This window comes from Alternaria alternata (genome assembly GCF_001642055.1).
Source record: "Alternaria alternata strain SRC1lrK2f unplaced genomic scaffold CC77scaffold_5, whole genome shotgun sequence".
NCBI lineage: Eukaryota > Fungi > Ascomycota > Dothideomycetes > Pleosporales > Pleosporaceae > Alternaria > Alternaria alternata.
This window is the reverse complement of record NW_017306194.1, coordinates 1,296,340-1,324,136: the sequence shown is the minus strand read 5'-3', so window position 1 is coordinate 1,324,136 and position 27,797 is coordinate 1,296,340. Positions and strand designations below refer to the sequence as shown.

Genomic DNA, 27,797 nt, shown 5'->3' with positions numbered 1-27,797 from the left:
CAGGCACAGACAGATGGCAGCTTCAGAGCGGTGTGATGCTGGGTTGAGGTGTGCGGATGAGAAAGGAACTGAGTGGACCGGCAAGCGTTACTAGATCGTGCGCGGAAGTTCCGTAAGCGTAGCCGTTAGCGAGTCGCTCAACACATCCATGAATGGAACCAGGAACCGCGACAAAACGACAAAACGACGAAAAAACTCGACGGTCGGACCACCAATGGCAGCAGTCTGGAATATTCCGCGACAGAGACAGCCTTCTAGCCAGCTTCGAAACATCTCGTCAATCTGACTGAAAGCGTCAGGGCTCAATAAGGTTCCAAGTTCCAAGATTCAGCGTCGCAATTACAACTTTCCCGACCTGCCCTTCCCCGTACTTTAGCTACTTTCTCACCATCGGATTCGCGCCGATTCTCCAACTCCGTCCTGCTCCGTGAAACACGACACATCTCCACCCACCCATGCCAGACCAAAGCAAACAGACAGCACAAACCCTGCCACTACCACGCGACAAATACCAGCTTACCTCTGAGCCCACGCGACGCCTCACTTGCTTCCTACTCGGCTGCACCCAGCGTACGTGCGACACGCGCCAAGAAGCAACCATGGCTCTTGCGCTTGCCCCTGTGTTGACTCGTACGGCTTTACTATCACACTCCTTATCGACATGCCATCTCATCAAAATATGATGGCGGTGAGTAGGTAAGGCTGAGGATTTCAAAGACGGCTTACGGATGCATGTGATTCCGTAGCGAGCTATAGATAATCTCAGCGTGAGGTGGTGTGCGCATGGGGAAGTTCGCCATTCAGGTGGGTCGATGATTAGGCATCTCAAGCATTGCACTGAAATAGCCGCCAACACAACACTCCGTCCAACAAGAAGCATATGCATCATGCTCGATGAGTAACGTCAAGTCCGATCTTGTGTTACCCTGAATTGAATATATGTCTGCACCTGTCATCATCCATATAGTAACCCGGTACAGCTGCTTCAAAACTTGGTGTTTTCGAAAAACTCGCTGTCACGGAATGTCGACAAGAGGTACTTGATCGCTACGTGATCCCATTGTCACATCAGACCGCATCCTACATCCAAAAACTACATATTCACTATGAGCAACATGACATCAGTGCTTACAGCGATAGAAAGGTCGATGGTTGTCAAGGTTGGGCAACAACCAACGCGGGAAGTCGTCATCTCGTTAAACCTGGCATCACCTGCTGTTTAGCATGTGATGAAGATCAGCCTGATTGACGTGCGCATTCGATGCTTGGCGCAGAGCACCATGCAGCATACAATGTACCTTGCGGATGATATCGCAAAACAACTGCTTGACCCTGCGCGGCCGGCAGTTGAGTTGGGTTGGGTTGGGTTGCAACATCGACGAAGCAATACAGATAGCCAAACGCGCCAAAAAGCAGCATATCACAAATCCTACGTCATTCGAGGAATCCTGATTTGGCTCGTTTTTTCATTGCATTCCTACTGCTCGTGTCCCTTGATATCTTTGGTCATTCCGCAGTAACATGTCGCAATGCTTTTTGAAGTGCATGCCTCTTCCCATACCGTAGTCGAGGGGTACTGTGAGCCGAAGAGGATGGAAAGCCTTCCCATTGAGATCGTAACTAATCAGAGAGACGCCTTGTATGCCCCGCCCCAAAGTAAAAATCCGCACCCATCTACGACTCGGTCTTAACGCGGGCCTTGCCGTTGGTAACCTTGACACCGATCTGCTTCGCCCTGGCGATGATTTCGATGCGCTTTCGTGCTGATACAGCGTGGGCGATCCTGAGGAGCTGTTAGTGCCTTGCTTGAGCGACGGGAGACTTGGTGCACGTACTCTGCGGCGAAGGTGGCGTTGTGCATGAGGAGAAGGTCAACATCGGCGACGTTGTTGACAACGAAAGCCTTGTGGCCGGAGGGCATCATGTGGCGGGTCTTCCTGTTGGAGCCGTATCCGATCTGTGAGGCGTTCCGTCAGCCTTTTTCCATCAAACATGTCGTGTCGCGCCCATCGTTCTGTCGGTGACAGTCATCCTCCTCAATCCGGGTAGTAGGTAGTCCGTACCTTGGGCATAGCAGCCTGGCCCTTGAACCGCCTGCGGACGCGGTTGTCGATACCCTTAGGCTTGCGCCATGAGGGGTCAACGCCTGTCCATTGTCAGATTCCCATCTTTTCATTCCCAGCGCCGGTGTCTCTTACACATGAAGCGGTCCGACTGGTGGCGGTTGAACCGCTTGCGGTCTATACGGTACGTCAGTCGCGAGTTTTCGAGGTCATGGAGGTAGATTCGGCGTACGCTTCTTCACGATCGGGACATGCTTCTTAGCGGCGACCATCTGGCTGCGGTCAGTAGAGCTACAGCAGCATTCCTCGAGGTATACGCACTTTGACTGCTGTGTGGTTAGTTGTCGTGGGGTGTCGTCAAAAGTTGGCGTTGATGGATTTTGCGAAGGCGCCGCACCACAGTGGAAGACGCTAGTGCAGCTCGCTTACGCCGTGGCCCTAGCCACACCAAGAGGCGCAACGACCATCAAAATTCTCGGCGAGCGCAGGTGAAGCACTGTCGCGTGGCTAAGAACGTCGCAGTTGGAAAGTCCCGTATGCATCAACGGAGAATTGCAAACGTCCTGCTTCTGCCTGTGCCCTGAATCTGGAAAGTATCTTGGACCCACAGCAGATAGATACATCTTGTAACTAGCTAGATCTTGTCGCTTTGCCTAACCAGGGTGATCACCTTCAATCTTCTTCATACAATCACTTCATGTGCACGACAGAACGCAGATGGCGCTCAGCCTCTGAATTACTCATGCTGAGCTAGTCTATTTACTAGAAGATGCTCTTATCGAAGCGCCATAAATCTGGCCAAGGGGTATGTATGTAATGCTCCCATGAATTATCGTAACCATGCATCAAGTGTAAAGCCGCCTTCTGATGAGCAAGAAAAAAAAATGCCATCTACCATAACTCCCCGCTAGTAGGCATAGGAAGTCCTGAGTCCAAATCACAATTCGTCTTCGTCCATCGGCTGCTCATCCGTACCACCGCGCTTGTCCTTCTTGACAAACTCGACAAAGTCGTCGATGACGGAAGGCCATGAAGACTCCTCGTTCCAGAAGCTCATCGACTCATCGGCTAGTGAGAGCTGTGCAAACTTGAGCGTCTCGTTCCACATGTCCTTGTTGACGCTCTTCTTCCACGATGTGTTGAGGAACTCGATCCACCAGCTCAACCATGGCGTATTGGGGCTCGACCACTTGACTGCCGACAGGGGTGAGCTGAAGAGCAACTCCCAATATACGGCGGCCATCTCGAGTGGAACAGCTCTCTGATCTGTGGGTTTGGCAATGGTGAATGTGTATTTGTAGATGCGTGTAAAGAGCTCTTTGTTGTCAGGCAGCTCGCTCTTGACATTTTTCAGGTACGCCTTCTGCTTGTCGACGGTATCGCAGCTGCATGGGTCAGATACATAGTAATGTGGAAGTAGATAGTTGCAGCCGTGTCACTCACCTGCGTTCTGACCAACCCTTGACGAAGCCATCGCGGCTCATTTCGCCCATAGTGGGCGCCTGCACAATCTCAAGAGCAGCCAACGCCTCTAGACCTTCGGCATCGACGCCCGTTTCCTCGAAGTACCGCATGGTACCCTCTACGCCAACAATATCCTTGTCGGGTGCGCCAGCCTCTTGGTACCGATCGAAGAGCTTGGTCAGGTTTGCCTTTGCTGCGGATGAAGCTTGCGCACCGCCGCCGCTGTTGCCGCTGTAGTAACTGTGTAAATGGTCAGCCTCTGATGATATATTGCATGAGTTGGCGGTTGGCATTATATAAATCAAAACCGGGCTTGTTCTACGCAGTGGGATGGGTCGTGGTCCAAGGTTGATATATGTCTGCGTATCGTACCGACTCTGCAAGCTTTGCCCAGGATTCATTCGGAGCCAAGCATTGTCGTCCCTGATGATCTCTTCTAAGGCAAGCTGCCAGTTTGGTTTCCGTCGCCCTTGACGGTCGTAGCCTGAACCACCCCGAAGCGACATAGTTGATTGTGACCTCAGTTGACGATCAGAAGCGGAGGCGTGGAGGGAAGTCGCCCCATTGATGTCCAATATCGCCAACAAACTCTCAGGTGGAGAGTTCGCCAGGTGTGTAGGCGGAACGGGAGTCGTGATGCTGCGCAAGTGTTGCAGAGTGTCTGTATGCGTTCCTAGACTACCGTACCGGGTGTGACGACGTAAAGTGAACTCACTTTCCGATACATCGGTTACGTTCGCGAGAGTAAGGTTGTGATGCAGCACCTGACTCAGGTGTTCTGCTCGAATTCGATGTTGCTCTGAGTGCGAAGCCTCTACACCATTCGCCAGTTGTGGTACAGAAAGTAGTATAGGAACATCATTGACTGCATGAACTCCATTTTTGACGATATGTTTGATGGAAGCATCACTGTCGTCACAAGCGGTAGGCTCATCGACAGCTGTGGTCGATTCGACCGTGCATACTCCTGCGGGTGGGGGATCTCGCCGCTGAGACGGTCGATTGGATAGACTCATGGAGTGAGAGCTGGAACATGAGCTGATCGAGCTGATCCTCTCTCGTCGATTACGCCCAGCCAGTTGTCTGGCTCTATCCTGCGAGGAACCGAACATGACGGGCTATGATGATGGCGCTGACCTGGCTCGATGTTGGATAGTCGGTGGGGCGGTAGTCTATTGGCGCAACAGACAAGAAGCTCGTTAAGGGATTTGTTGTGGGCTGGAGGATACGGTCGAAGAACAAATGCCGGCGCAGGAGCTTTGTAGAAGAAATAGCAACAGGTCCATGCCGGGAAAGCGAATGACTCTCTGAGCAGGAGCCTCTGGATGTTGTTGCATCCTCGCAGAGCGCAGCTGCTCCCGACCCAACAGCCAGCCATGGCCTGCATGCGGCTGCGACTGCGACTTCCTGCTTCTCCCTCCAGCATCCTGTTACTACAGCCGTATCCACGCGTATCAATTTGCTCCTTCCCAGTATGTGTTTGCAAGTATACTTGCTATGTGTCCAGGTGTTGGTCGGTCGGTCGGTCGATAGATCGAGATCGTTCGAGTAGCCCACGGATTCACCGTGCCCACATATACGACAAAGGTATAATGATAGTGCTGTGTATATATTCGGAACAAAAGAAAAAGCAGTACTTACGCGTTTACGGCATTCTGCGCATCCCAGCCATGGCTCTTCAGTGCCCTTATCGCGGTGTTCCGGTCGAGATTAGTGAAGCTGATGAATTGCTGAATCGCAGCCTTTTGCTGAGAAGAGTAGACTGTAGGCATTTTGTGTTAGCGCTGTATGCCAGATCGCAGGTGTTGGTTGGTTGGTCGAAAGTTCGAGGTGAGCAGAAACCGCGGGGTTGCAGGCGGGTCGAGTAAGCTGGGGGGCGAAAGTAGGCGAGAGGCAGATGGTGCAATAGTGAGAGAGGTTCAAAGCACGCTGAGTGAGTGTAGATCCTGGTTGCGCGCTTTATTCTCACAGAACCGTCGTGAGCAATCTCTTTGTTGGCGACAACTTGGGCGAGATGTGACGCACCGACCGACGAGGCAGCACTTGTAAAGCCGACCCCGCCGAGTCAACTCCACCCTTGTTCGTGCATCCAAGCCCCGGAATTAAGGCCGCGGCGACAAGCTAGCTCTGCAACTTGACGTGCGTCGCTCCAGAAGCAGGGACTGGAATAGTAATGAATGAGAGGAGAACTTGACTGCTTACCTTCTTTTTTTGTAGACCTCGTCTTCTTCACTGGACTATCCAACTCGGCGGTGGCTTCTGTAGACTTACGCTTAGGCGCCATCGAGGATTCGGGGTCGTATTCTTTGAGGCCGCCGGCTGAGTCGTGTATATGTCGTTGTGGTGCAGCGAGGTATTGAGGACTGTGACTCGAAGTGCTGGGGACGAGCGAATTCTGCTTTGGTCGACTAGGAAGCTCGTGCGTTTCCTTTATATCTGTGCGCTTGCTGCAACAGAGAAACCGACGTATCAGGTCACCAAATACCATAACAAAGCTGCTTGCTCTCACTGGAAGCGATGCTGCGACGTGCGCGAGGGGACACAGCTAGTGTGTTCCCAAAGCAGGTTGAATGTTCGCAGTGAATCTGTTTGTGCCAATTCAAATTCTCCAAAATCTATGGTGAGCTCTGAATGAGGACGTGGACCCAGTCAGGCTCTGAGTCGAATCGATGAGGGAGGCGCGAAGAAGTGACACGGAGTACCGTGGGCTCATCAAGCTAGCACCCAAATCACAAAAGTGACGCGGCATCATGTGTTCTTGTCTTCACTACAAACATCAAACATAACAACCGTGACTATGCGCCTTCCACGTTCGGACTTAGATATCGGAAAGTGCCATTTGTGAGTTCTTTGATTGGAGCACCAAAATGCTAATCTATACTGCTGACATGTTACATTCATCATCCCGAAGTCACATTCATACGCTCCAGGTGTCCCTGCAGGCATGCAATTTTCCCACTGTTCGCTACTAGAAAACGCCAGACACCTCCAATGCTCAGTACCAAACACCTAAATCCTCACAATATCAACACGCGTCCGTTCCCAGAGCTTATGTGCAACTGCAAACCCTTTCTCCCTTTCTGGTTCACTGACAACAGCAGGCTGAACAATAACGCGGGCATATGTTCCTGCCGCACGGCGTTTAGCCAAGGTACCAGGATTGATGACAAGTACCGACTCCACAACCTATTCGAGATTAGCATGTCGCTTTAAAGTAGATTGAACCACCGAACATACCTTGACTGTGCCTTGAAGCACACTAGGGGTGATGAGTATGTCAGGTCGTACATTCAGCATCTCACCCAGCTTAAGATAGCTTGTATCGAGCATGGTGCCCAGAGGAAGGAATGGGCTCGGTGCTTGGTCCAATTCTGGTTCTTCGCCCTCTTTCTGCTCACCGTTCGCTGCATTACTTTTCATGACCTTTTCCTCAATTGGTGCTGGCATGAATTGCTGCTTCTCCCTTCCAGTTGGCGGGAACAGAGGCAGAAAACTTCGCTGCTCGATAACGTTGCGGGCGCATCGTTCGTAGATGTTGGTTGTTCGTGCCTTGCCGCCTGCTAGCTCTTCTCTACGCAGCATATCTAGGATATCGATCGAGGACATACCCACGGTCATCTCATTCATACTGACAGTCATTGGGTTGGTGACACATTGAACCATCTTTCCTGCAGCACCCAGGCCGAGCTCCTTTTTGATGAACTTGTCTTGGGGAAATGCAGCATGGTGGTGATGTGCATCTCGTAAGCTAGGAACCAGAAGAACCTGGCAGGTTGGTACACGTTTGTTGAAGTTCTGAATAGCGCTGGAGACATGGTATCGGAACAGATCCGTCATGGTGGCCTGGTCTGGGCTTGCGTTTGGTGGTACATCAAAGTCTCCTGACCGAATTTGAGGATGCTCAGCATCGAGGAATGGGCCTACCAGGATGATGGCATCTGCATATGCTTCGGCAGCATTGTCAAGAAAGGTGTGCAACGGCGCAAAGTCGAGATTCTGATCAGTAGTGTAGGGGCCAGAAGCAATCATGATGGTCAGAGGTCGGACGTTGTCAGGATCAGAATCTGGGGTATCGAGGTATCGCGCGTTGATGACATCTAGCTCTTCGGGTTTCGTGGCTGGTGGGTTCAGAAGTGGAAGGGGGAGGACTTCAGAAACTACAAATGAGTCTCCTGAAGCGTTAGTGCCACGCAGAGCAACAATCTGACCGGGAAAGAAATCGTATGACGATAGCCCCTCCACGTTCAGCGGTACACGGCGCCCTGAGCCATGTCTCCGGGAGCCTTCGAGTACGATTGAAGCTGTATTGAGCCTGCCTTCGCTCGTATCGTTTGCTATCCTCCCTACTGCGATAATCTCGCTCGGAGACGGGTAGTTTGGGTTTCCGAATGCACTTTCGTCCAGACCTGTGGTGTCCCTGAGAAGATCACGGAATTCGTCGATCCTATCATCCAAGACCTCAGACGCTTCCGACAGCTTCATGGCCATGGTGCGATATGAGAACTTAGACATGTCTGTGTTGGCCTTGAGTTTGATGCGGGGTTCCTTCGGTTCTTCCGATGGTGGTTCTGGAATGGGAATGTCGCCTTGCACAAACTGCTCGGTGATGTCGTTCGCATTGGTACGGGAAGCAAAGTCAAAGACACTGACTGAATGTTAGAGCATGTCTACACAGTGTAACTGGAATACGTACGGTCCACTTGGGGTTTCAGCTTTTGGTGTCATGCCACCACCAGGAGTACTCATCTCATGTGCCTTGGTGGCCTTGCCTCCTGGTGTGTTGAAATTGGCTTTGCGTTTTACTGTACTTCCATTGGCGCCACTGGGTGCGGGCCGATGTGGTGTGCCTGGTACGAGTCCCTCTAGCCTATCTCCAGTCAGCTCAGGTATTTATTCGGGTCATGACTGCTTCGAACGTACATGTCATACATGTCCCCACCCTTCGCTCTTGGTGTTGGCTGACCCCGCTTGGGTTCATTTCTTTGCTGTGCCTTCCCTCTGCTTTCGCGTTCCAATGCATCTTGTATGGTTTTCTTGAAGTCCCGTGCTGTCTTCACATCCATCTTGTTCTCTTCTCCACCCATCTTCATGTTGTACGCCTGCCATTTGAAGTCCAGTTCCTCGGGTGAGATGGAATATAACCGCGACATCGATTGTAATTCAGCGAGGACGTCAGCGGGGAATTGATCCCCCTTCATGTCGCAGTAGCGCTCGAAGCGCTCGGTAAGCTCTGTGGTGAGGTCGTCCATTCTGTGTGTGTTTGTCGATGTTCTGGGATGATGACGGTGAAAGCACTTTGCGCGTGGAAACTCAGAAGACGCGTCGCGCGTGTCGGTGTGGGGCTAGCATAAAGAAGGCCTAGGGCGATCGACGTACATGCAGGGACCGCCTTGTTCCCCAAAAGTTCCCAGGCTGACCGATACTCCTACGCCGCAACAAGGAGGTCTTTTAAAATTCTTGGATAACAGACACGGACAAAGTCAATTCCATAGATCAAATCCAAAACTCGACATCATGTCTGCCATTGGCCCCTTCGCAGAGCCTGCACCAGGCTGCAAACCTGCAGCCGCTCCTGCCTTGACCGCCGACCAACAAACCAAATACGACCAGCTTCTCGCCGATGTCCGGACATGGGAAACTCTGCCCACAACTTCAGCAAAGGGTGCCGAAGAATCACCAATCAGCGACGATGAGCGTATCTGGCTCACCCGTGAATGTCTCCTTCGATACCTTCGCGCGACAAAGTGGAACCTTCCTCAAGCCACCCAGCGTCTGCGCGGGACACTGATATGGCGTCGCGAGTACGGCACCGACAAATTCACCGCCGAATACATCTCAGAAGAGAATGCAACCGGCAAGCAGGTCTTGCTTGGTTTCGATAACGAGGGAAGGCCATGCTTGTACCTGCTGCCTCAGAACCAGAACACCAAGGAGACGCCTAAGCGGGTAGAGCACTTGGTCTACATGCTTGAGCGCACCATCGACATGCACCCGCCTGGTCAAGAGAGTCTGGCATTGTTGATCGACTTCAGGAACACTGGAGCTGGTGGTACCCCTAGCTTGGCCACCGCCAAACAGGTCCTCGATATCCTGCAGAATCACTATCCAGAGCGACTTGGCCGGGCATTACTCACACACCGTAAGCGTCCTCCTGCTTTTCTCTAAGAGCAATACTAACAACACAAACAGTCCCTTGGTATGTCAATGCCTTCCTCAAGCTCGTGAACCCGTTTATCGATCCCGTCACCAAGTCCAAGATTAAGCCCAACGAGCCTCTGCCCAACCATGTACCTGCATCTCAGCTCATGAAGGTCTCTGGCGGTGAAGTCGACTTTAAGTACGACCACTCTGTCTACTGGCCAGCACTAGAGAAGCTCACCAATGAGCGGAGACAACAAAGGAAGGAGCGATGGGAGAAGGCTGGCAAGATAATCGGAGAGAGCGAGATATACCTCTGGGGAGGTGATGAGCCCAGCCTTGCAAGTGGAACAGCCACTGACACTGCAGTAGAGGCTACCCAGCCTCCTACAACAGTCGAGGGTGCCAGTACCGCACCCAACGGGGGTGCGGAGCTTGTTGAAGGTGTTGAAAAGTTGGACATCAAAGAGGGCGAGCCGGTCAAGGCTGCTGCCTGAGCGCATGTTGTGCCACCATGAATGGTTGCTTTGCTACTGTATATACGTATAGACCCATAGACGGACTGATCCGATAATGCAACATATGTTAGCCGAGAACTAATTTCGACCAAGTGAACTATATAAGTCTGCCATATAGCCGATCATCAGGGACTAGTAAAGTGGCGTCAGGTGAATGCAGGCCAGAGGCGACACGTCGATGGCGTAGTGTCATACGCACGTGCGCGCAACCTTGCACTAAAAGTGCTCGGACATACAACGCGTCTCCCATCACCGTCCCCGCCTCCAAGCATACCAATCGCGCCGCGCTTTTGCCCCCCAACCTCTGGAACCATCAACTGAACAATCGCGCGCAAACATCATGAGCGCGGCCGAATCGCCCTCGGGGGCTGACCAAGTCGCATCTTCTGCCGCGCGACGCAAATCCGGACGCGTATCCAAGAAACCTGCCAGATTCGCGCCAGGCGCAAGTCCAACCGGCAGCACCAAGCGAAAGCGCGGCGACGACAATGACAGCGGGGTCGACGCGACTGAGCCGCCATCTGAGGAAGAGTCTGAGGAAAGCAGCGAGGGCGAACCAGATGAGGAGGAATTGAGGGAGCGCAGGCGCAGGAAGAAGGCCAAGGCAACTGCGCGCAAGCCTGCATCCAAAAAGGCCAAGACGAATGGCGACAGCGTCAGTCTGGCCATCCGACCCGCCAACAATGCGACCAAGAAAGTGTCCAAGCGCCCACGAAAGGCACCTATACGCAAGAGCGCGCTGCCCGATGAGACGGAAGGACTATATGGTAGGTGTGCGGGTACGCCGGGAACATGCACAAACTAACGCGCAATAGCCGACGTGTTTGCCAGCGGAGACCGACTCGAAGATGTCACTGCACAATGGATCTCTCGGTTCAACGAGCACGAGGCAAAGGCTCTAGCTGAGGTCGTCAACTTAGTGCTGCAAGCTTCCGGATGCGATCTGCGGATAAACGAGGACGACATATCAGACCCCGACAACGCGCCAAATCGCGTGGCCGAGATCCAGGAAGAGTTCCAGCAGGTAGGCATTGGCCTGTGTTGTATAGCCTTCTATATGCTAACCATCGCAGTACGAAGTCACAGAGTATCCGCTGATCGCAAAGGCGAAAGACGGCGGTGGTCAAGCTTTCAGAAACGCGCTACACGGCTTCTTCGTTACTCTGATACAAACCGTAGCGCAGTCAGGCCTCTTGTACGAGAGCGCCGAGCTCATCGAGAACATCTCAGTGTGGCTGGGCGCCATGTCTTCTACCGGCAATCGTCCCTTCCGTCACACCAGCACCGTTGCTTCGTTAGCCATCACGACCGCATTGGCACAAGTTGCTGCTGACCTTGTCGAGAACACAGCCAAGCGTGTTCGCCAAAGCGAAGCGGAAGCCAAGAAATCGAGAGTCAACAAAGCCCGTGTCTCTGCGGCGGATCATGAGATTGAAGAGTACAACCAAAAGCTGGAATTTGTAGGCAGTCAGCTGGACGACTGGTTTGCGGCCGTCTATGTGCATCGGTACCGTGATGTGGATCCCAGGATCAGGGTAGACAGTGTGGTAGCCCTAGCAGACTGGATCATCACATACCCCGACAAATTTTTCGATGGCACCAAACTTCGCTATCTGGGTTGGGTGCTTTCGGACCCAATTCCATCAACACGGATAGAGGTTCTCCACCAGCTCGCGCGCTTGTTCAAAGACGAGAGTAAACTGGCCGGGCTCAAGACTTTCACCGAACGCTTTCGACCACGTATCGTCGAGATGGCCACACAAGACGCTGAGATCAATGTGCGTGCTGCAGCAGTCGACCTGCTCGACATACTCCGAGAGGCTGGCTTCCTGGAGCCTGACGATATCGATTCGGTTGGCAAGCTCATCTTCGATTCCGACGCAAAAGTCCGCAAGGCTGTGGTAGGCTTCTTCGCCGAGAACGTCAACGCCGCATACGAGGCTACTGTCGAGGAGATGGGTGGTGAAGAGGCTCTTAACGAAGCCCTGGCACCACCTGATGATGAAGAAGAAGAGTACCACAATCCACGACTTGAATGGTTGAAGCTGAAGTGTCTTGTCGACCAGTTACTCTCGTACGATGAAGATGAAGCTGAGTTGCCTTCACAGATTCAACGCATGTCGCCAGGCACTGAGTTGCTTTTGATTGCCTCTGGTGTGGAGTCACGCCGCTCGCTCGCTGCACAAGCATTATATGATGTGATTCCGGAAATTCGATCGTGGGAGGTCGTGGCTGGCTATCTTCTCTACGACCATTCTCAGACTGACCAGGATGAGAGCGACGACCCTGAAATCGTTCTTCGTCAAACATGTCAACTCGAAGAGAAGCACGAGACCATCCTCCTAGACATTCTGAGTGCAGTGGTCAGTAGCAAACTGCAGCGCATGGCGGAGGCACAGAAGGATAAGAAAAAGACCAAGACGCAGCGCGAGAGCGATATGGAAGACCAGTCAGATATGGCTCGGCGGCTTTCACTGCTGATTCCTCAGCTCCTCAAGAAGTTTGGTGCTCTGCCTGAAACAGCAGCACTGTGCCTTCAAATAGAACGCGAGCTAAATCTGGACGTGTTCGAAGAATTGCGACAGAACGCAGCTCTTACTGCCCTGCTCGACGACATCAACAAGCAATTCCTCACTCATCACAACGAGCGTGTTCTCGGAGAGGCTATCAAGTCAATCTTACATGCCCAAGGCAGTGAAGAGTTACGAGAGACCGTCGATCTCAAGGTGCAAGCGCTATGGGATGACTTGACCAACACGTTCGATGCTCTTCGACGAGACAAGGATCTTTCCGTGCGAGGTAATCTCGATCAGAATATCCTCCGCGGCGTATCCAATGTGGTACTGAAGATAGCGCAGCTAGTAACGGTCTCAGACGCTTCTGTGCTTGATCAGCTTCCCGCTCCACCAAAAACAAAAGGCAGGGGCAAGAAGGCCGCCCTGACATCACCGCCTATTGACTCAGTGTTGCAGATACTCGAGCGCGGAGTGCCAGTCGAGGATCTAGACGCAGAGATTGAGGAGGCAGACGACACCCTTGTCCGCCATGCTATGTCGGTCATGCTCATGTACTTCATGTGGAAGTGCAGAGATTGCACCACGCATGTCGAGGAGGGCACCAGCATGCCAGAAGACGAACTCATGTCCCTAGTCGAGCGAAGAGATACCTGCATCACAACATTGATGAGCATCATGGAGAGCCGAAAAGGCACAGATGAAGTACGACTCAACGCTGCGAACCTCTTGCTAGACATCTACACTATGTTCTGCACACTCCGGGTCAAGAAGAACAACGGCAAGGTCGTGAAGACACCGAAGAAAACACAAGGTCGCGCCTCAAACTCAACCCACGATGATTGGGAAGCTCTCTGCCAGGATATCGATGGCAACACCACGAAACTCATCCTACAAATCCTCACGGCTTGGGAAAACCACTTGGCTAAGCTCACCAACAAGCGCCTTGAAGAGCCAGACATTGATGATGATCCTATCGATCCAGACGATGATCCTGAGAGTGACGAAGAAGACGCTGCAGACGAGTCTGGCATTTCCGAGAAGCGAGTACGTGCCGCCTTGGCAGAGCAATCGCTTGACGCATTCGGTGGCCGCATCGTTCACGCCGTACTCGTCGGCGCCCTTGATAATGACGGGTCAGGCACCGTACGCAAGCGTCTTGAGCGCAACAAGATGAAGCTCACACCCACCTGGAAGGAAATCGTGAACCATCTTGACGTCGTCAAGCAGCGCAAAGTTGCCAAGAAGAGCAGTGCAAAGCCGAACAAGTCGGATGCCAAATCGGCCAAGAGTGCAGAAGTTGTAGAACTCGATAGCGACGAGGAAGATGAGGAGGGCCAGGAGCCAGAACACGAGGTTCCAGGTGACGAGATCGAGGATGAGGAAATGGTTGATGGTGATGACGACGCCGAGCAGACCAACGGTGTTGAACAACAGAGCAGTGAGAACGGCGAGGAGCCGGAGAAGCAGCCCAATGGCGACGATGAGGAGAGTATCCTTGGGGATTGAGTGAGCTGTTGTGAGAGGTATTGTGATCTGAGTGGGGGTTTCTCGTTGTTTACTTCGTCACTTCTTACGCATGTTTACGGCGAGGTTATATCCAGTGGCAGATGTCTGATGTTTCTTCATCGATTCGTTCGCTGTGTAGTACAGCCAAGCATGGCGCTCCGGCGTTAGCCATTGCAGGCGGCTTTCCTAACGCTTCCTCTGTATGATGTTCTATGAGGCGATTAAATTTCGCTTTCGAGATAATGAAATTGCTTTATTAGAACGTTCTCGACTCTGAGAATGCAAACGTGTGATGGTGCCATAGCTGGTTGACCGACCGAGAGAGCACAAAATCGCACATGTACAAGCAGCAAGCCGCTATGCGGCGTTACAGCATCCAATTCCAGATCCCGCCATGCTCCATGACCCCGCTTTTCACTAGTTAAACTACCGCATTTGGCATCTTATCACAAAAACCGTAGATTGTGTCGATGTCTTGGCACAGCGACCAGTCGCGATGAGCTGCGCCGTCAAATTAGCGTACGCACAGGCCAACCCACACAACATTCGAAATCCGCAATCCCACCATTGTGAACCGACAAGCCTACGCACGCCCGATTGATCTCCGCCGACGACACAAGTCAATACTGTGCGTATACCTTTTGAAGCTGCGACAGGAATTACTGTAGCGATAATTTGCTAATACTAAGGCAGCAAACGACAACCCCCGTCAAAACCCTCAACCACACATCATGTCTCACGAGTCGGTCTGGTACTCCCGCCCTAGGACTTACGGCAAGGGCTCCCGCGAGTGGTACGTCTAAAACTCTGGATAATGCGCGTGCGAGCGCTGGTTATATGTACTGGGTGGGCGAGCGCACCGTGTTGGTCTCGCAGGAGGGGGATTGGACAGATTTGGATACAACGGTGCATGTTTTCCAGGACCCGAAGGCTAACACAGTACTCACAGCCGCGTCTGCACCCACCCCGCTGGTCTGATCCGCAAGTACGGCCTCAACATCTGCCGTCAGTGCTTCCGTGAGAAGAGCTCCGACATTGGCTTCGTCAAGGTATGTTCTGCTTCATACTTTATACCCATACTTCACATCATGTGCACGGAGGAACACTGAAGCTAACGACTTAACAGCACCGTTAAATCCTTCATTTTCGAACGGCAGGAGTAGAAATGGGCGCAAGTGACGAACGATGATTACCTGACGATACGATAAAACAAAGTTGCCCTCGACCCGACCGCATCACGATCAAGCAAAACAGGAAATGGGCTCGAGATTAAGGAAAAGCGAAGCTGAGAGAGTGAGCTTTGTAGTCGGGCGGGGATGTTTCTGCATGGCGTATTTTCCTCATAACATTGTTTACGGGTAATGGGGGAGATATCCGGCTTTGCATGCAATGAGAAATCAATCCTGAATTCACAACATGCTGTTGATTTGCCGTTGGAGATGTGGAGTGCTGTGGTACCTAGGGCATACGTGATGGTTAAATCATGCGACAGGATGACCCACGAGAACAGCTATTAGCTCCGGATTCGCATCGAAGGCATCCCTGTGATGTTTCTTAACGACAAGAAGCAAACAAGCCGACATATCTTGGACAATCCGCAAAGACAAATCTCTAAGATTGTTACATCGACAATTAGGGCATGCCCATGTTTCTACCCGCATTGACGTTCGCTGCTAACAAACAAGTCTTATCAGTCGAAGTGTTGGTCGACCGGCCGGTCGTGTTCATTACCAACTTCCTAATCTTCACAGTCTGCTATACGTAGCATGGACGTTCAACCCACTGACAGCTATTACTTATAGATCATGTCATTCATTACTGCATGAGAACCTCAAACTGAATATATACAAAAACTTCGCAACACAACGCCTCCAGCCTTACTCTCCAATCAGGCAATAAAAGCTCTCCTCTTCCTCGTTGTAGCAGTCCCCGCCCTAAGCGCACTCTCTCCCTTCAAATCACTCACACACTTGACATTAGTCGGCCTCGCCGTGTCCCTAGCGCTGTACGTCCATTTTCCCGGCTGCCCACTCACGGCCACCATGGTGCGTCTCGTTGTTCCATTGAGAAGCAGCGTCATACTCTTGTTATCCCCATTCTTGACATTGGAAGTACAAGACGCGGTTATACTGCCTGACTGCCGTGACTCCCATGTGTAGGTATCCATAGTGACAGTGTCAGCGAGCGTGGGGTTGATCTTAACAGTGACAGTTGCTTTGCTAGATTTCGTAGTGTCGGTTTTGGAGGTAATGGTCAGTTCGAAGGTGAAGGAGGTTTCTGTTGTAACTTTTGGTGCGAGGAATGTGGCGCTGGGGCTGTTGGCATTGGTTATGCTGATGGCCGGGCTGGAGGGTGTGGTCTTGGTCCAGGCAAAGTTCAGATCAGTGTCTTTGAGGCCAGAGGCAGTGTTGGAGCCGAGTAGTGTGACGTCTGTGCCAACACGGAGCGCAGATGCAAAAGTGGCAATGGAAGCAATTGGCGCGGTCTGGGGTGTGGATGGTTCAGAAGGTGTTTCTGGGCTGGAAGAAGGTGAGGGTGTGGGTGTGGGTGTGGGTGTGGCATTCGGATCTGGGATATCTGCGGGACTGCAGGTCTTGGATGGCGCTGGTGGAGTCGGGCCTGGGAAGGGCGAGAGAGGACCATACTGTTTGCCGTCGAGGAAGTCTCCTTGTACCAGGCCTCTGATGTCATTGAACGGGTACGGCGGTGGGTTTGTTCCGGGGACATCAACTTCGGGAAAGATCCACTCGCTAACAGCTGCGATAAACTGTCCTGCCTTGATGCCATCTTTGGTCGTCTGGACTGGACTGTTGGTCGTGATGCGGTACTCACGGGTGAAAGGAGCTTGAGCTTGCGGAGCAATGCGAGCCTCCCACTTGCAACGAGTTTCTTGCTTCGGCTGGGTTGTACCGATGGGTCGATAGGTTTCCTTTCCCGTGCAAGGGTCGACATCAATGGCACTGATGGTGACTGTAGCACCAGCACAGCTGGAGAGGAAACCGATGGCACGGATATCGGCAAACTCCACATTCGCAGAGTTGTCTGGTACGCCAACAAGAAAGTCCTCAACCCGAATGTAGTTAGGTACGTTCGCACCAGCTTGAGTGGTAATGTGCAAGCTGATGCATACAATAGACGAAGCGAGGATCTCGCCACCACCGTTCTTGAGACCAGAGTATTCGATGAAATCGCCGACCTTGAGAGGTACCATGGCAAGGGGGTCTTGTGGTATGAATGTTTGGCCGGAAGGGCGATTGGAGCTCGAGCACTTTGCGGTGTTTCCAGAGTACGGTATGCACATGGGGAAGCCTGAGAAAGATGATACCGAAGGGTTGGCTGTATCAGCGATCCAGTACTTTTGAGAGTCGTACTGTGGTCCGAACAAACCATCAGGATCATTGATGCGGACTGTCGGCCCACTAGCTATCTGGAGCGTACCGTCGTCGTTGATCTTTGAGATATAGCCTTGGCTTCCCTCGAGACCGAAGCGTTGAGCGACTGAGATCTGGCCGGCGATGACTTTGCCGTCGACAATATTGCCAACAACTGTAGTCTCGAAACCAAAAGCTCCAGCATCACAAAGCTCTCGGAACGGTGCCCATACTACCGGGAACTGAACGATGAGATTCTTCGGTACTTCGATTGCAAAGTTGTTGACCGAGATACTACCACCAGCATTGTATTCTGAGCCCGTGGACGCACAACTATCTCGTGTTAGTGTTGGGCTTACACCCCAAGTAACAAACGTACCCATCAAGAGATCCAGTAACAGTAAATGGCTGAATACTTGGGAGTTGCGCCAGACTTGTTGAGGCCAGCGCAAGGAAAGAGGCAACCTTTGATACACGAGACATCTTGAACTGCCCAATTGTGACAATGTGTGGTGAAGATCTGGTGTGAATAACAATCTGGAATGGGAAACATGGCGATTATATAGATATCAAGGAACCCACCTTTCCGTATCTGAGTTGGACATTAGTCGCGCTGCTCGAAGTTCAACACGACATGATAGTACCAGTGCGCCAAGATAAACACCCAGACCTCGTCTCCTCCGGTATTTGGAGACAGTCAAGAGAATGCTGTAGGTCTCGAAGCTTGGCAAATGCTTCAGTCAACCCACTGCCGTCTCCGTGACCAGTAGGATGTCCATGGCGTCCGCCATCGATACTTCCAAGAAGTGTGGCGAGGACAGCTGGGAGGACAAGGCTGCCACGAACTTTCCACTGCGGCGTAGTCAGTCGTCCGCGGGTAGGAAATGCTCATCCTGGTCATAGAGAAGCAAGGTCTATTCCTAGTCTCAGAGACATAATGGGCTACCACTGCGACGTCCCACTAGCCTGGTTGCCGCAAGGCTACCGAAGGTTGATCTGGACCTTTGCAAACCCTGGATAAGTCCCTCGTACCCACATGGGGAAACCTGGGGTTGTGAAGCGGCTGAGAATCGCCAAGACAATGCTTCTCGTATCCAAGTCTACGATTACCCAAGATCCAGGTCCTTGAGGGCTTGGGTCGGAGTCTAGCGACACGGGCTAGGAACGTTCTCTTTTAAACAAAATCATGTTCTCTTGACATTGGTTTTACATTCTCCTGTAGCGATACGACCGACGGAGTATGCTTCTTCACTATCCCGCACACGCGATAGATGTCAGAAACGACCCAAGGAAGGTGCAAAGCGCGGGAACTGGAGTTGTCACTAGAGTCAAGAAGTCATTGACTGTATGCGCTGGCGAAGTCTTTCAGCTACAAGCTTGTTGTGCCAAGAATGTGGCTTGCAGTTGCGTGATCTGCAGGATGGACTATTTTGATCTCCGCTAAGCTTCAAGACTCGCAGAATTGGCAAGACTTTGAGCGGAGAAATGCGACAGACTAGGTCCGTAATAGACGAATAGGGAAGACAGAAGCGAAAAAGAAAAGTCGTGGCTGCTCCAGAGCTGTTCAGCTGGGTCTTCCTCGAATATGCCGTGCTTGGCCCTGTACGTGCGGAGGCAAGTGCGGAGCCCTAGTATCGGCGCCTCTCGCTTTCGACCTGGTTCTCAAGATGTGAAACGCGCATTCGGAATAGTGAAGCCTCATGGGGCGTTTTCGCTGTCTAAGGATTCACCGGACAAGAGGTGATCATCAACGGGATGTAGTGAGGTTCCAGACTTCCGTGTTCGCTTAACCCCATGCACGCCATTCACGTGGCAACAGCCTGGCGATATAGTTGAGCCAATAAGAAATGGTCCCGGGTACCTTTACCTTCAAGCAATGCTGTGATGAATGGTTGGTCCAGAGTCACCTGAACAGGTGACAGCAAGAAGCCGCTCTACGGAAGTTGTTTGAATAAACAGTCCTTTTTGAGCTCGAATATACATCCCCAGAACTCGTAAATGCATTGTAATAGCTAGACTGCGATGCGCATCACGTCAAAGGCTTAAGCCAGACATGCCAGAAGTTGATACAGATTGACAACATGGTGGCACTTGTCCAGGAGACAACATCACATCATGAAGAATTGTGAGCATAAGAATGCAATAACATCGATTCGTCCCAAAGGCTAGCTGCGTATTATTTACACAAGCAATACGTTGTCCTTGAAGGAAAAAACGCCAACCTGACCCTGTCGGGCAAACAGGTAACTGAAACGCCTGGTAAAGATGCCGTACCCAAACCCAATGTGAACGCATAATAACTCCCCATTCCCTTAATACCATCCAAGTTTGACTCGTTTACCCATCGCGCCACTCACATACTACGTAGCAGACACCAACGGTAAACTCTGCGTACCATTGCCCTTTTGCCCTCTATTCGACGCATTGCCTGCCGTGCGCATAAGGTTAGGTGAGACCTTTTGGAGAGTGGGTGTGGTTTTTGGAGGCGTGGGGGCGTCGGCCTCTGATTCGTTGTCGGATGTCAACTGTGTTGACGGCGCATCCTCGGATTCTGCGTCGCTGGCTTCTGTCTCGGTATCCAGTGTGGTGGGTTCGATTTGAGTGCCGACTGTGGGGGAATCCGGCACTAGCTCTTCCGCTGGGTGTTGCTCGGAAGTGGTATCGAGGGTGGCTGGTTGAGGCACTGGTGTTGTTTGTGGTGGGATGAGATCTAGTAGATCTTCGTCATCATCTGGCAGGGCGATGGCGACGGCCTCCTCATCAAGTGCGGTGACTAGGGCAGTCATAATATCATTTGGCGGCAAGGGTGCCTCTTCGACCACAGATGTACTCTCTGCTGTAGTATGTGGTGGTAAAACAGCCTCCTCGTTGATACGCTCATAGAAAAGCATGAAGACGTTCCCTTGGTGCGCTTCCTGTTCAGACACGGGGTAAACGCTATCGTCACTGAAACGCCACCACTGTTCTGATTGTTGTGTAGAAGGTACTTCTTCCGGCTCTTGTACGGCAACATCCTCGGCTTCTTCGTCTTCCGTGGATGATGCCTCAGCATCTTCATCACTCTCAGGCTTCGGCTCCGTTTTGGGGTGCGAACGGTAGCAGACGTAGTGGCCGTTACCATGCGAGCCGTAGTGCGTAACAGCGGCGCGCAATCGGTATTGGAATGGCGAGTCTGTCATAGGCTCATCCCTTGCTAGCATCGACTGTCTAGGGTCCTTGGGCCATTCCTCTTCTGACGTAGCGGGCTGTTGTGAGCCATGAGGGATGCCACCCAGACACCAGTTTCCAAGATCCAACACTGTTGGGTATGAGACTCCCGCAGTGTTCTTGAACGGCATGCCAGTATATTCATTGAAGCTGCTTCGGTTGACATGCAAAACCAACGACTGAGGCGCGCGTGCAACGACGGCTTGTTTCGACTTTGTGCTCTGTACCCAATTCTTCTTCGGCACGTTTAGGGTTTTCAGCAGTGTCTTATCTTCAAAATCTTCTTTTCCCAGAGCCTCTTGTACAGCGTCTAGTCTTGCTTTCAGTGGCGATTCGGGTTTAGCAGCGATTAAAGGCGAAAGAGTCCGCTCCAGCTTAAGCAGCGTACACTTTGCGCATTCGACGCCATCGATGAATTCTAGGGTTGTGTATTCGTCGAGACACTCCCGAACATCATAGCTGTAGCTTTTTCCAAGAGACACAGTGATGCAGTTGAACGGAATAAGGGTGAGACCTTCGGAGTAGCCGCAGGACGTGCAGCCAACACGCTGAGCGAGGCGTCCCTCAAGGGGGTTTGACGGGACCTGGGGTTGTGCTCCTGACTTATGCAGTCCGTCCTTTGTTTCGTCTTGCGCTTTCTCGTCTGTATCTGTTGAGTCACTCAGGCTCTTTGTAACTTCCAGCCAGGAGACAGAGGATCGCCTCTTACTGCTCGCGGTCTTCTTGACTTCCTCATCTAGCGCGTCCAAGATTTTGCTATAATACTCCTGCGCATCCTGTTGTTCGAAAGTGCTCATCGACTTCAACTTGCCACGTATCCAAAAATGTTGGCCCTTGTTGTTCGGGTCGTTCAGCTGTGTGATGATATCGAATAGCGCGCCATTTGTGGTATCCGGGGTAAGCGCGGGGTTTTCGGAGGTGGTTTTGGAAAGATGGTCGCGTAGCGATGGGAGGGACGCGAGGCCTTGGATAACGCTGTTTTGGTAGCAAGAGTTGCTGATATTGCCCAAGCCCGGTGGCACGTCGCTAGGGCCCTTGGAGAAGGCATTCGCAACCCCTCGTACCCCCTTTTGCAACAGGTTCCCCGGGGTCGTGCCAAAGAGACTACCGAACATGCCTCCCTGTTGGGCTGAATCGTCGTCGCTGGAGGCAGAAGTTGTTGAGCCAAAGGAGGCGCCGCGAAGGCGTAGGACGTCGGATGCCATTTGGAGAAAGCGTTCGACAAGATGCCAGACGGGAAAGCCCAGTATGTCCAAGGCTTTGATGAGAACGTATGCACCTATGATAGTTCCCAGGAGAAGGGACGTGATGTTGATGGTATGCGACTCGGTTGTGTTCCACCGTTGTTGATAGGCCTCGAATTCGGGGTACTCTGCGTAGCTCATAGCTAGGTGGGAGGTAGAAATAAATTTGAAACGCTAGGCTCCTACGGGCAGGCTGGAGGAGCGGCGGTAGCGAAAAGTATGTAAACTATGGATAACACGCTTGCAGGCGGGCGCAAATGGTGGGTCACATTCAACCGTCGGGCCAGCGCATGAATGGAGGGGTCGAACAGAGCAAACGCGGTGGAGTGTCTGTCTGCGACATGGGAGAAGCTGGGCGCGACAGTCGGGGGTGAGCGACGACGCGGTGGTGGCGGCGAAACGGCGTGAAGAATGTCCTAGGGCAACCGCGATGGCCTGCGATTATGAGAGGTCATGGCAGGTGTGGGAACGCGCTAGCGGCTCAAGTGGATCCGGAATTTTGGCGTTCACGAGCTAGTGGGGAACTTTTGTAGATTTCTGGGACCATGCGAGACTTCATTCACACACGACCTTTTTACCAAAAACGAAATCTGAAGTTAAAGCGCGACTAGCAGACTAGATCGCATATCTCTGAGCATCCACTTGCACCCTCGAGAAGCCCTTTAGCAATACTAGAAAAACCAATACACAATGGCAAAGACCGCAAAAGTCAAGAAGCGCCGTAAGTACCTCAGCACCACCCTTCTCATGTCCACTCCCTAAAAGCTCATAGCGGTGACCATTCACTCACGTGCTGCCCGACGCGCCGCCTCCCCCTCTCTCAATCTTGACAAATCCGCCCAAAAGCCCGCCAACACAACCCGAGATTCCGCCTCACCATCGCGGCCCTCGCAAGCCAATCCTCATGCCCTGAAGGCAAAAGATGCCGGCATCCAGAAGAAGCAAAAGAAAGACACAAAGATGACGCGCGCACAACGGTTACGCTACCAAAAAGGGCTTGAGCGTGCCGAGGAAAACATGGATAAGCTGGAGAAGAAGAGGGCCAAGAGCGTAGGCAAATCGAAGAAGATTGTAGAGAGGGCCAAGGGCTGGGAGAATGTGAATGGTGACGGAACGAAGAAGTCGAAGAAGCAGATTGCGATTGAGCAGCTGGAGGATGAGGAAAAGAGGAAGGAGAGGGAGTGGGTCAGCGATGAGGATATGGACGTTGAGGAAGAGACGGCGGCGGTGGAGGAGAATGGCGAGGTCAAGGGCGAGGGCAAGGAGATGGATGCTGAGATCTCGGAAAAAGTTCCGGCGCCTGTCGAAGTGGAGGAAATGCTTTGAGGTGGGGAAGGACAAGGTTTCGTTCGCAAAACTCACGATGCACATGATACCCAAAATCTACGAATCGATGCGTTGCACTTGTTTAAATTGCAGCCATGCTGACATTCAAATTCGCCATCGCTTAGTGCGTGGCCAAAGTATACACAATGGTCTCGAGTTCACCCTAGAGAGAGGTAATCCATGTTACCAATACAGCCAAATCCATGGAAATGTTTATGATTGCCACCCCATTACCCCCTTCTCCCCCAACCATTAGCATAATCGTTATCCGCCTCCACCGCCGCCTGCAGCTGCGTCTTATAAGAATGCCAAAGCGACTTAATTTGTCCGTCCGCCTCCATGGCGTCCACAATCTTCCTCGCCTCCTTCTCCCTCTTGCGGTCACTCTTCCCTTCTCTCTTCACCAGCTTCTCAGCTGACAGATGCCCTTGTGCCTTGAGATGGTCCTTCACCCACTGGTAGAGGTTGTACCGCCAGTGGTACAGCGTATGTGCGACTTGTGCATTGGCTTTGCATGTTGAGCCGAGAGGGAAGCGGTGAGATTCGGGTGGTATACGGTCTTTCTGGTAGTTGTACGTTGGTTTTTCACCGTTGAGCGCGGTTTCGGAGTCAGATGATAGGCCAGAGGAGTCGCTGTCGTCACTATCGGAGTCTGAGGAATCTGAGGCGGTGGACAAGGGCTCGAGTGTTTCTGGATGGTAGGGCTGGCCTTGGAGGAGGAGCTCGAAACTCGCTGTGTGGTTGGTTCGATTACATGCTTCGCAGTGTGGCGACATGACGGCTCTCTCGGCAGCACTGAGTTCGTTGATCATAAGATCGGGGCGTGCGCGGATAGCTCTTGTGAAGTCGGCTGTCCAAGCTGAGGATGTGTATTTGGATCCGGCGAGACCCTTGACTTCGTCGTCCAATTTACGGAATGTCAGCGTGTAGACGTTCTTCTTGGAATCAAAACCTGGGTGGATCTTCTTCATGACCATCCACTCTACGGCGTGTTTGAACAGGTCCCGGGTTTTTGCGCGCGACAAGCTAAACGCGAGACGCATTTCGTCGAGGTCGTCGTTGACAGATGGTTCCCCAATCATGTTGTCTGGATCGTCGTCGATGAACTGCTCGTCTTGTTCATCCTCTTGAAACATGTCAAGTGCGTTTGCATCGCGATCTGACTCTTCTTGCTCGTCATCTTCTATGTCATCCTCTTCCAATACGTCGAGATCACTATCTGGTTCTTCTTTGATCATCTCAAGCTCTGACTCAGAATCTGTGTCTACTACAACTGCTCTTTTGCGCCCAGGTGTTACTGAGGAGGACGGCTCATTAGTAGTACCAGCACGTCGCCTCTTCAACGCTTCGAGAGCCTCCTGTCGTTTATTCTTGGGCTTATCTTGCGTACTTCTCAGTCTACCACGGTCTGGTAGTGGAGATGATCTCAGAAATGCGAGTTCCTCCTTCAACTCATCTTGCTCTTCGTCGTCCTCTTCGTCATTTGCGCTTCCTTCAACTCCACCCGACTCTTCCTCGCCCGACACGACATCCCCCCTACCTGAAGCTTCTTCTTCATCTTCTGAGGACGATTTGCGCCTTTTCAGTCTGCGTCTTGTGCTTCGTGGTGGACTCTGTTCCTCCTCCCTTTCAACTGGTAGAGAAGGCTGGCGGGTTGTCTTCCGCCTTGACCTCGGAGCTGGCGTGAGAGGAACGTCGTCTTCTTCATCTTCGTCTGGTGTTGGGGCCTTCTTCACAGCCCTTCGCCGGCTGCTACGAGGTGCAGGCTGCGTCTCTTCCTCCTCTGATGTACTCTCCTTCTTCTTACTCCGCTTGTTGTCTTCCTTGTCCTTCTTCTTTTTCTTCTTCGGTTTCTCTGAGCTATCCGACTCGATTTTGACGCGCTTTTGACGTTTGCGTGGGACGACTGTGACTGTCGGCTCCTCGTCATCAGAATCGTTGGGCGTCGCGGCTCGTCTCCGCTTTCGTGATTTAGGTTCCTCCACTGGCACCTCGTCTTCCTCATCCACATCATCCTCGGATCTGTCGCTGGGCGTCGCTAACGCTTTGTAGTTTCGCGACATGACAAGAGCCAACGGTTCGTCCTCTTCTGGAGGTGTAGAGTCGGCAGAGTCACTGTCGGAGTAATCAGGCCTAGAGCTATGGAGAAGCTTGCCCAACTCCTTCCCTTCCCTTATTCCCTTTGCCAATGCGTCTTCACCCCAAAAGTCTTTCTTGTTGTTTTTGGAAGCTCTGCTGGGCGCTTTTTTCGGTTGCATAGCCGTAAGGTTCGGTCGCGAAGGCGAGTTTCCCATCGTTGTGGCGGCACTTGATCTGGTTGCAGGCGAGGATTTGGGAGCAGGTGAGAAGTTGATTTTGGTCTGCCGTTTGCGATCGCGGGGTTTTTTGGGTGCCATCTTGACGACTCTGGCCTTGCAGTCGGCTTCACTGTGGATATCTTACCTGCTGTCTCACCCTAGGTCTTGTTCTGCGCGGCACAGTCGCGTGCAACAACCGCGTTGCGCAAACGCTGCCGTATACCCAAAAGTGTCGCTAGACCTTGAACAATGGTGTGCGACAACTAAAATATCCAAAAGATATGTGAAAGAAGCTCCACTATAGCGGAAAATCGTCTGTCTCTCGATGACGGTGGGGCCGCAGAAAGATGCGCCTGCCACGACGGGCGATTCGAGCGAGGCGCGCGAGCACGTGCGTTAGCGTCATGCGTCTTCCCGACGCCCACCTGCATAGGTAGACAGAACCCGTAGCAAGATAGAAATATGTTCTTCAAGACTTCTATGCTCGAGGTTTATTGGAGAACGGTCATTGTCAGGAAATCTGTGGTGCGAGGATTTATTACACGACGCCGAGTAACTTTGCCAAAGACTACTTGAGCTCATCAATCCATATAAAACCCAGTCACAACAAGTATTGCTTCATTCATACGTTGACAATTCAAAATTATATCACGACATACTTTTAGTCTTCAAGCATCCATTCACCAGAGCGTGTTCTATTACGACCTTACTTTAAGGATTATTTCGCCCTCTATCCTCAAAAACATCAAAATGGTTAAACACCTCAGCTGTAGCGTTCACTTCAAATTCCTCCTCACACTGCCAGCATATTTGTGTCTTACATGCCGCACATATGACGAGATCAGCGCACTCAAGCTTCGGAAGAGGCATAAGACAAGTACGACAGTTCCGGGCGTCGTTGACATCATTGCGTTCTCTCTTGCCTGCTTTGACGTCTGCGCAAACTAGTTGTTCATGTGGCTTGCCGCCACAAGCTGGGCATGCACTTGAATCCTGTACCTCTTTGCTGCCATCGTGACCGAGGCGTTGATCTAGCGCCGTGCCAGTGCTGGAGTCAACAGTGTGACTGAACGGATACTTCACGCCCCGTTCGCACACATTTCTGATATAGTACTTGCAAATAATGTTGGACCTTGGGTCGACAGGCGGATCACCGTGAGTGCGTGATTTATTGACTTCATGGATGTTTCTGCAAGCAGTCCCAAACATGCATCTATTTTGTTTATGGAACTGGCAAACGGGCATATCTGTTGGTCGCAGTAGATGTTTCGGTTTGAAGTATCTCTAGAACCAGGTTGACAAGTGCCCAGGTAGCTCAGTTGAAGGGGCTTTCCCAGTCAGAAATCGGAGACCATAGTTTCTGTACTTACGCACGTAGTCGGGCCAAGTTTGCTGTTTCTCCATCATTCATTGTTGGGGATGATGTACGCGTGAGGCAATAATTTTCACGCGCGACAAGAATCGCCTAGTCGTTCAAGAACTTGCCAGTCACCGTGTATGAAATTTATCCAGAAGATCTCGCGCAAGTATTTTCGGTCTTCAAGTATCCATGGATACGTTCCAGCGTGTTCTCTCGTACAACATTAGGACAGTGAACGTTGCCCACATTCCTGACGACCCTGCCACCATCAAGCAAAGAACCAAGTCAAAAAAACATCTCCAGCTCCTGAAAGTTCCACTAACGCTGCCCTCAAGGTTTGAAGTGCTGACCAGCTCGTGGAGCTTGAACCGTGTCACGCTCCGCGATTCCCAAAAACGCAGACCTCATGCCACTCTGCATGACAGTAATATTGCCTTTCACCCCAGCCACTGATACATGCTCCGTAGGCTCCGTGATAGGACGATATCGATGGGCTTTGCGTCAAGACTTTTGACCAGCCCCTTATTGTCATTGTTGCTGTCTTCTATCGCAAGCAATGGTGCATTAAAGGTTTTCGCAATCTCGAGCGAGTTCATCGATACTGCGCGTCCCAGCACGCAGGATGCATAGAGTGTCGCGGACACGAGCATCATCACCAGCAGCGTGATAATGACAACAATAAAGAGTAACGCGTGGTCCGTGTGGTAGACGTTAGCTGCTCTTTGCACATCCATGATGATGGCTTGGATGGCACTGCTATTGATCGCGTAGCGTCCACGCCGTTGAA

The 27,797-nt window shown here is 52.0% G+C and overlaps 12 protein-coding genes across 12 annotated transcripts; 5 read left to right on the top strand and 7 right to left on the bottom strand.

The window, feature by feature from the left end:
- Nucleotides 1–991: 991 nt before the first annotated feature.
- Nucleotides 992–1,553, bottom strand: CC77DRAFT_720092 (hypothetical protein). The gene is made up of 2 exons (XM_018532894.1): nt 1,299–1,553; nt 992–1,215 (listed from the first exon to the last, which is right to left on the bottom strand). Exons 1-2 carry the CDS (start codon nt 1,417–1,419, stop codon nt 1,094–1,096), a joined length of 243 nt encoding a protein of 80 aa, XP_018388879.1. The 5' UTR covers nt 1,420–1,553; the 3' UTR covers nt 992–1,093.
- A 121-nt stretch (nt 1,554–1,674) lies between these two features.
- On the bottom strand, nt 1,675–4,639 carry CC77DRAFT_930716 (hypothetical protein; the record flags this gene model as incomplete). Its single annotated transcript, XM_018534178.1, has 7 exons — nt 1,675–1,783; nt 1,836–1,957; nt 2,064–2,146; nt 2,199–2,240; nt 2,296–2,339; nt 3,005–3,448; nt 3,507–4,639. The coding sequence occupies 7 exons, from the start codon at nt 4,637–4,639 to the stop codon at nt 1,675–1,677; spliced, it is 1,977 nt and encodes a 658-aa protein (XP_018388878.1).
- A 107-nt stretch (nt 4,640–4,746) lies between these two features.
- CC77DRAFT_719655 (hypothetical protein) lies at nt 4,747–5,668 on the top strand. Its single transcript, XM_018532893.1, has one exon. It carries the CDS (start codon nt 4,853–4,855, stop codon nt 5,393–5,395), a length of 543 nt encoding a protein of 180 aa, XP_018388877.1. The 5' UTR covers nt 4,747–4,852; the 3' UTR covers nt 5,396–5,668.
- Nucleotides 5,669–6,359: 691 nt separating this feature from the next.
- On the bottom strand, nt 6,360–8,986 carry CC77DRAFT_958242 (DNA polymerase alpha, subunit B). The gene is made up of 4 exons (XM_018535543.1): nt 8,448–8,986; nt 8,221–8,394; nt 6,765–8,172; nt 6,360–6,713 (listed from the first exon to the last, which is right to left on the bottom strand). Exons 1-4 carry the CDS (start codon nt 8,774–8,776, stop codon nt 6,537–6,539), a joined length of 2,088 nt encoding a protein of 695 aa, XP_018388876.1. The 5' UTR covers nt 8,777–8,986; the 3' UTR covers nt 6,360–6,536.
- A 55-nt stretch (nt 8,987–9,041) lies between these two features.
- Nucleotides 9,042–10,162, top strand: CC77DRAFT_1059147 (CRAL/TRIO domain-containing protein; the record flags this gene model as incomplete). The annotated part of the gene is made up of 2 exons (XM_018528199.1): nt 9,042–9,666; nt 9,717–10,162. 2 exons carry the CDS (start codon nt 9,042–9,044, stop codon nt 10,160–10,162), a joined length of 1,071 nt encoding a protein of 356 aa, XP_018388875.1.
- Nucleotides 10,163–10,523: 361 nt separating this feature from the next.
- Nucleotides 10,524–14,205, top strand: CC77DRAFT_929730 (STAG-domain-containing protein; the record flags this gene model as incomplete). The annotated part of the gene is made up of 3 exons (XM_018534120.1): nt 10,524–10,950; nt 10,999–11,207; nt 11,257–14,205. The coding sequence occupies 3 exons, from the start codon at nt 10,524–10,526 to the stop codon at nt 14,203–14,205; spliced, it is 3,585 nt and encodes a 1,194-aa protein (XP_018388874.1).
- Nucleotides 14,206–14,898: 693 nt separating this feature from the next.
- CC77DRAFT_1018266 (ribosomal protein S14) lies at nt 14,899–15,363 on the top strand. Its single transcript, XM_018524583.1, has 3 exons — nt 14,899–14,998; nt 15,155–15,254; nt 15,332–15,363. The coding sequence occupies exons 1-3, from the start codon at nt 14,937–14,939 to the stop codon at nt 15,338–15,340; spliced, it is 171 nt and encodes a 56-aa protein (XP_018388873.1). The 5' UTR covers nt 14,899–14,936; the 3' UTR covers nt 15,341–15,363.
- A 730-nt stretch (nt 15,364–16,093) lies between these two features.
- Nucleotides 16,094–18,059, bottom strand: CC77DRAFT_930096 (hypothetical protein; the record flags this gene model as incomplete). The annotated part of the gene is made up of 2 exons (XM_018534143.1): nt 16,094–17,909; nt 17,956–18,059. The coding sequence occupies 2 exons, from the start codon at nt 18,057–18,059 to the stop codon at nt 16,094–16,096; spliced, it is 1,920 nt and encodes a 639-aa protein (XP_018388872.1).
- Nucleotides 18,060–19,722: 1,663 nt separating this feature from the next.
- On the bottom strand, nt 19,723–22,558 carry CC77DRAFT_1018264 (cysteine proteinase). Its single transcript, XM_018524582.1, has one exon. It carries the CDS (start codon nt 22,166–22,168, stop codon nt 19,937–19,939), a length of 2,232 nt encoding a protein of 743 aa, XP_018388871.1. The 5' UTR covers nt 22,169–22,558; the 3' UTR covers nt 19,723–19,936.
- A 1-nt stretch (nt 22,559) lies between these two features.
- Nucleotides 22,560–23,584, top strand: CC77DRAFT_1092776 (hypothetical protein). The gene is made up of 2 exons (XM_018529647.1): nt 22,560–22,748; nt 22,800–23,584. The coding sequence occupies exons 1-2, from the start codon at nt 22,718–22,720 to the stop codon at nt 23,351–23,353; spliced, it is 585 nt and encodes a 194-aa protein (XP_018388870.1). The 5' UTR covers nt 22,560–22,717; the 3' UTR covers nt 23,354–23,584.
- CC77DRAFT_1038904 (hypothetical protein) lies at nt 23,584–25,804 on the bottom strand (the record flags this gene model as incomplete). The annotated part of the gene is made up of 1 exon (XM_018527136.1): nt 23,584–25,804. Exon 1 carries the CDS (start codon nt 25,747–25,749, stop codon nt 23,584–23,586), a length of 2,166 nt encoding a protein of 721 aa, XP_018388869.1. The 5' UTR covers nt 25,750–25,804.
- A 202-nt stretch (nt 25,805–26,006) lies between these two features.
- On the bottom strand, nt 26,007–27,047 carry CC77DRAFT_719359 (hypothetical protein). The gene has a single exon (XM_018532892.1). It carries the CDS (start codon nt 26,893–26,895, stop codon nt 26,362–26,364), a length of 534 nt encoding a protein of 177 aa, XP_018388868.1. The 5' UTR covers nt 26,896–27,047; the 3' UTR covers nt 26,007–26,361.
- Nucleotides 27,048–27,797: the final 750 nt, after the last annotated feature.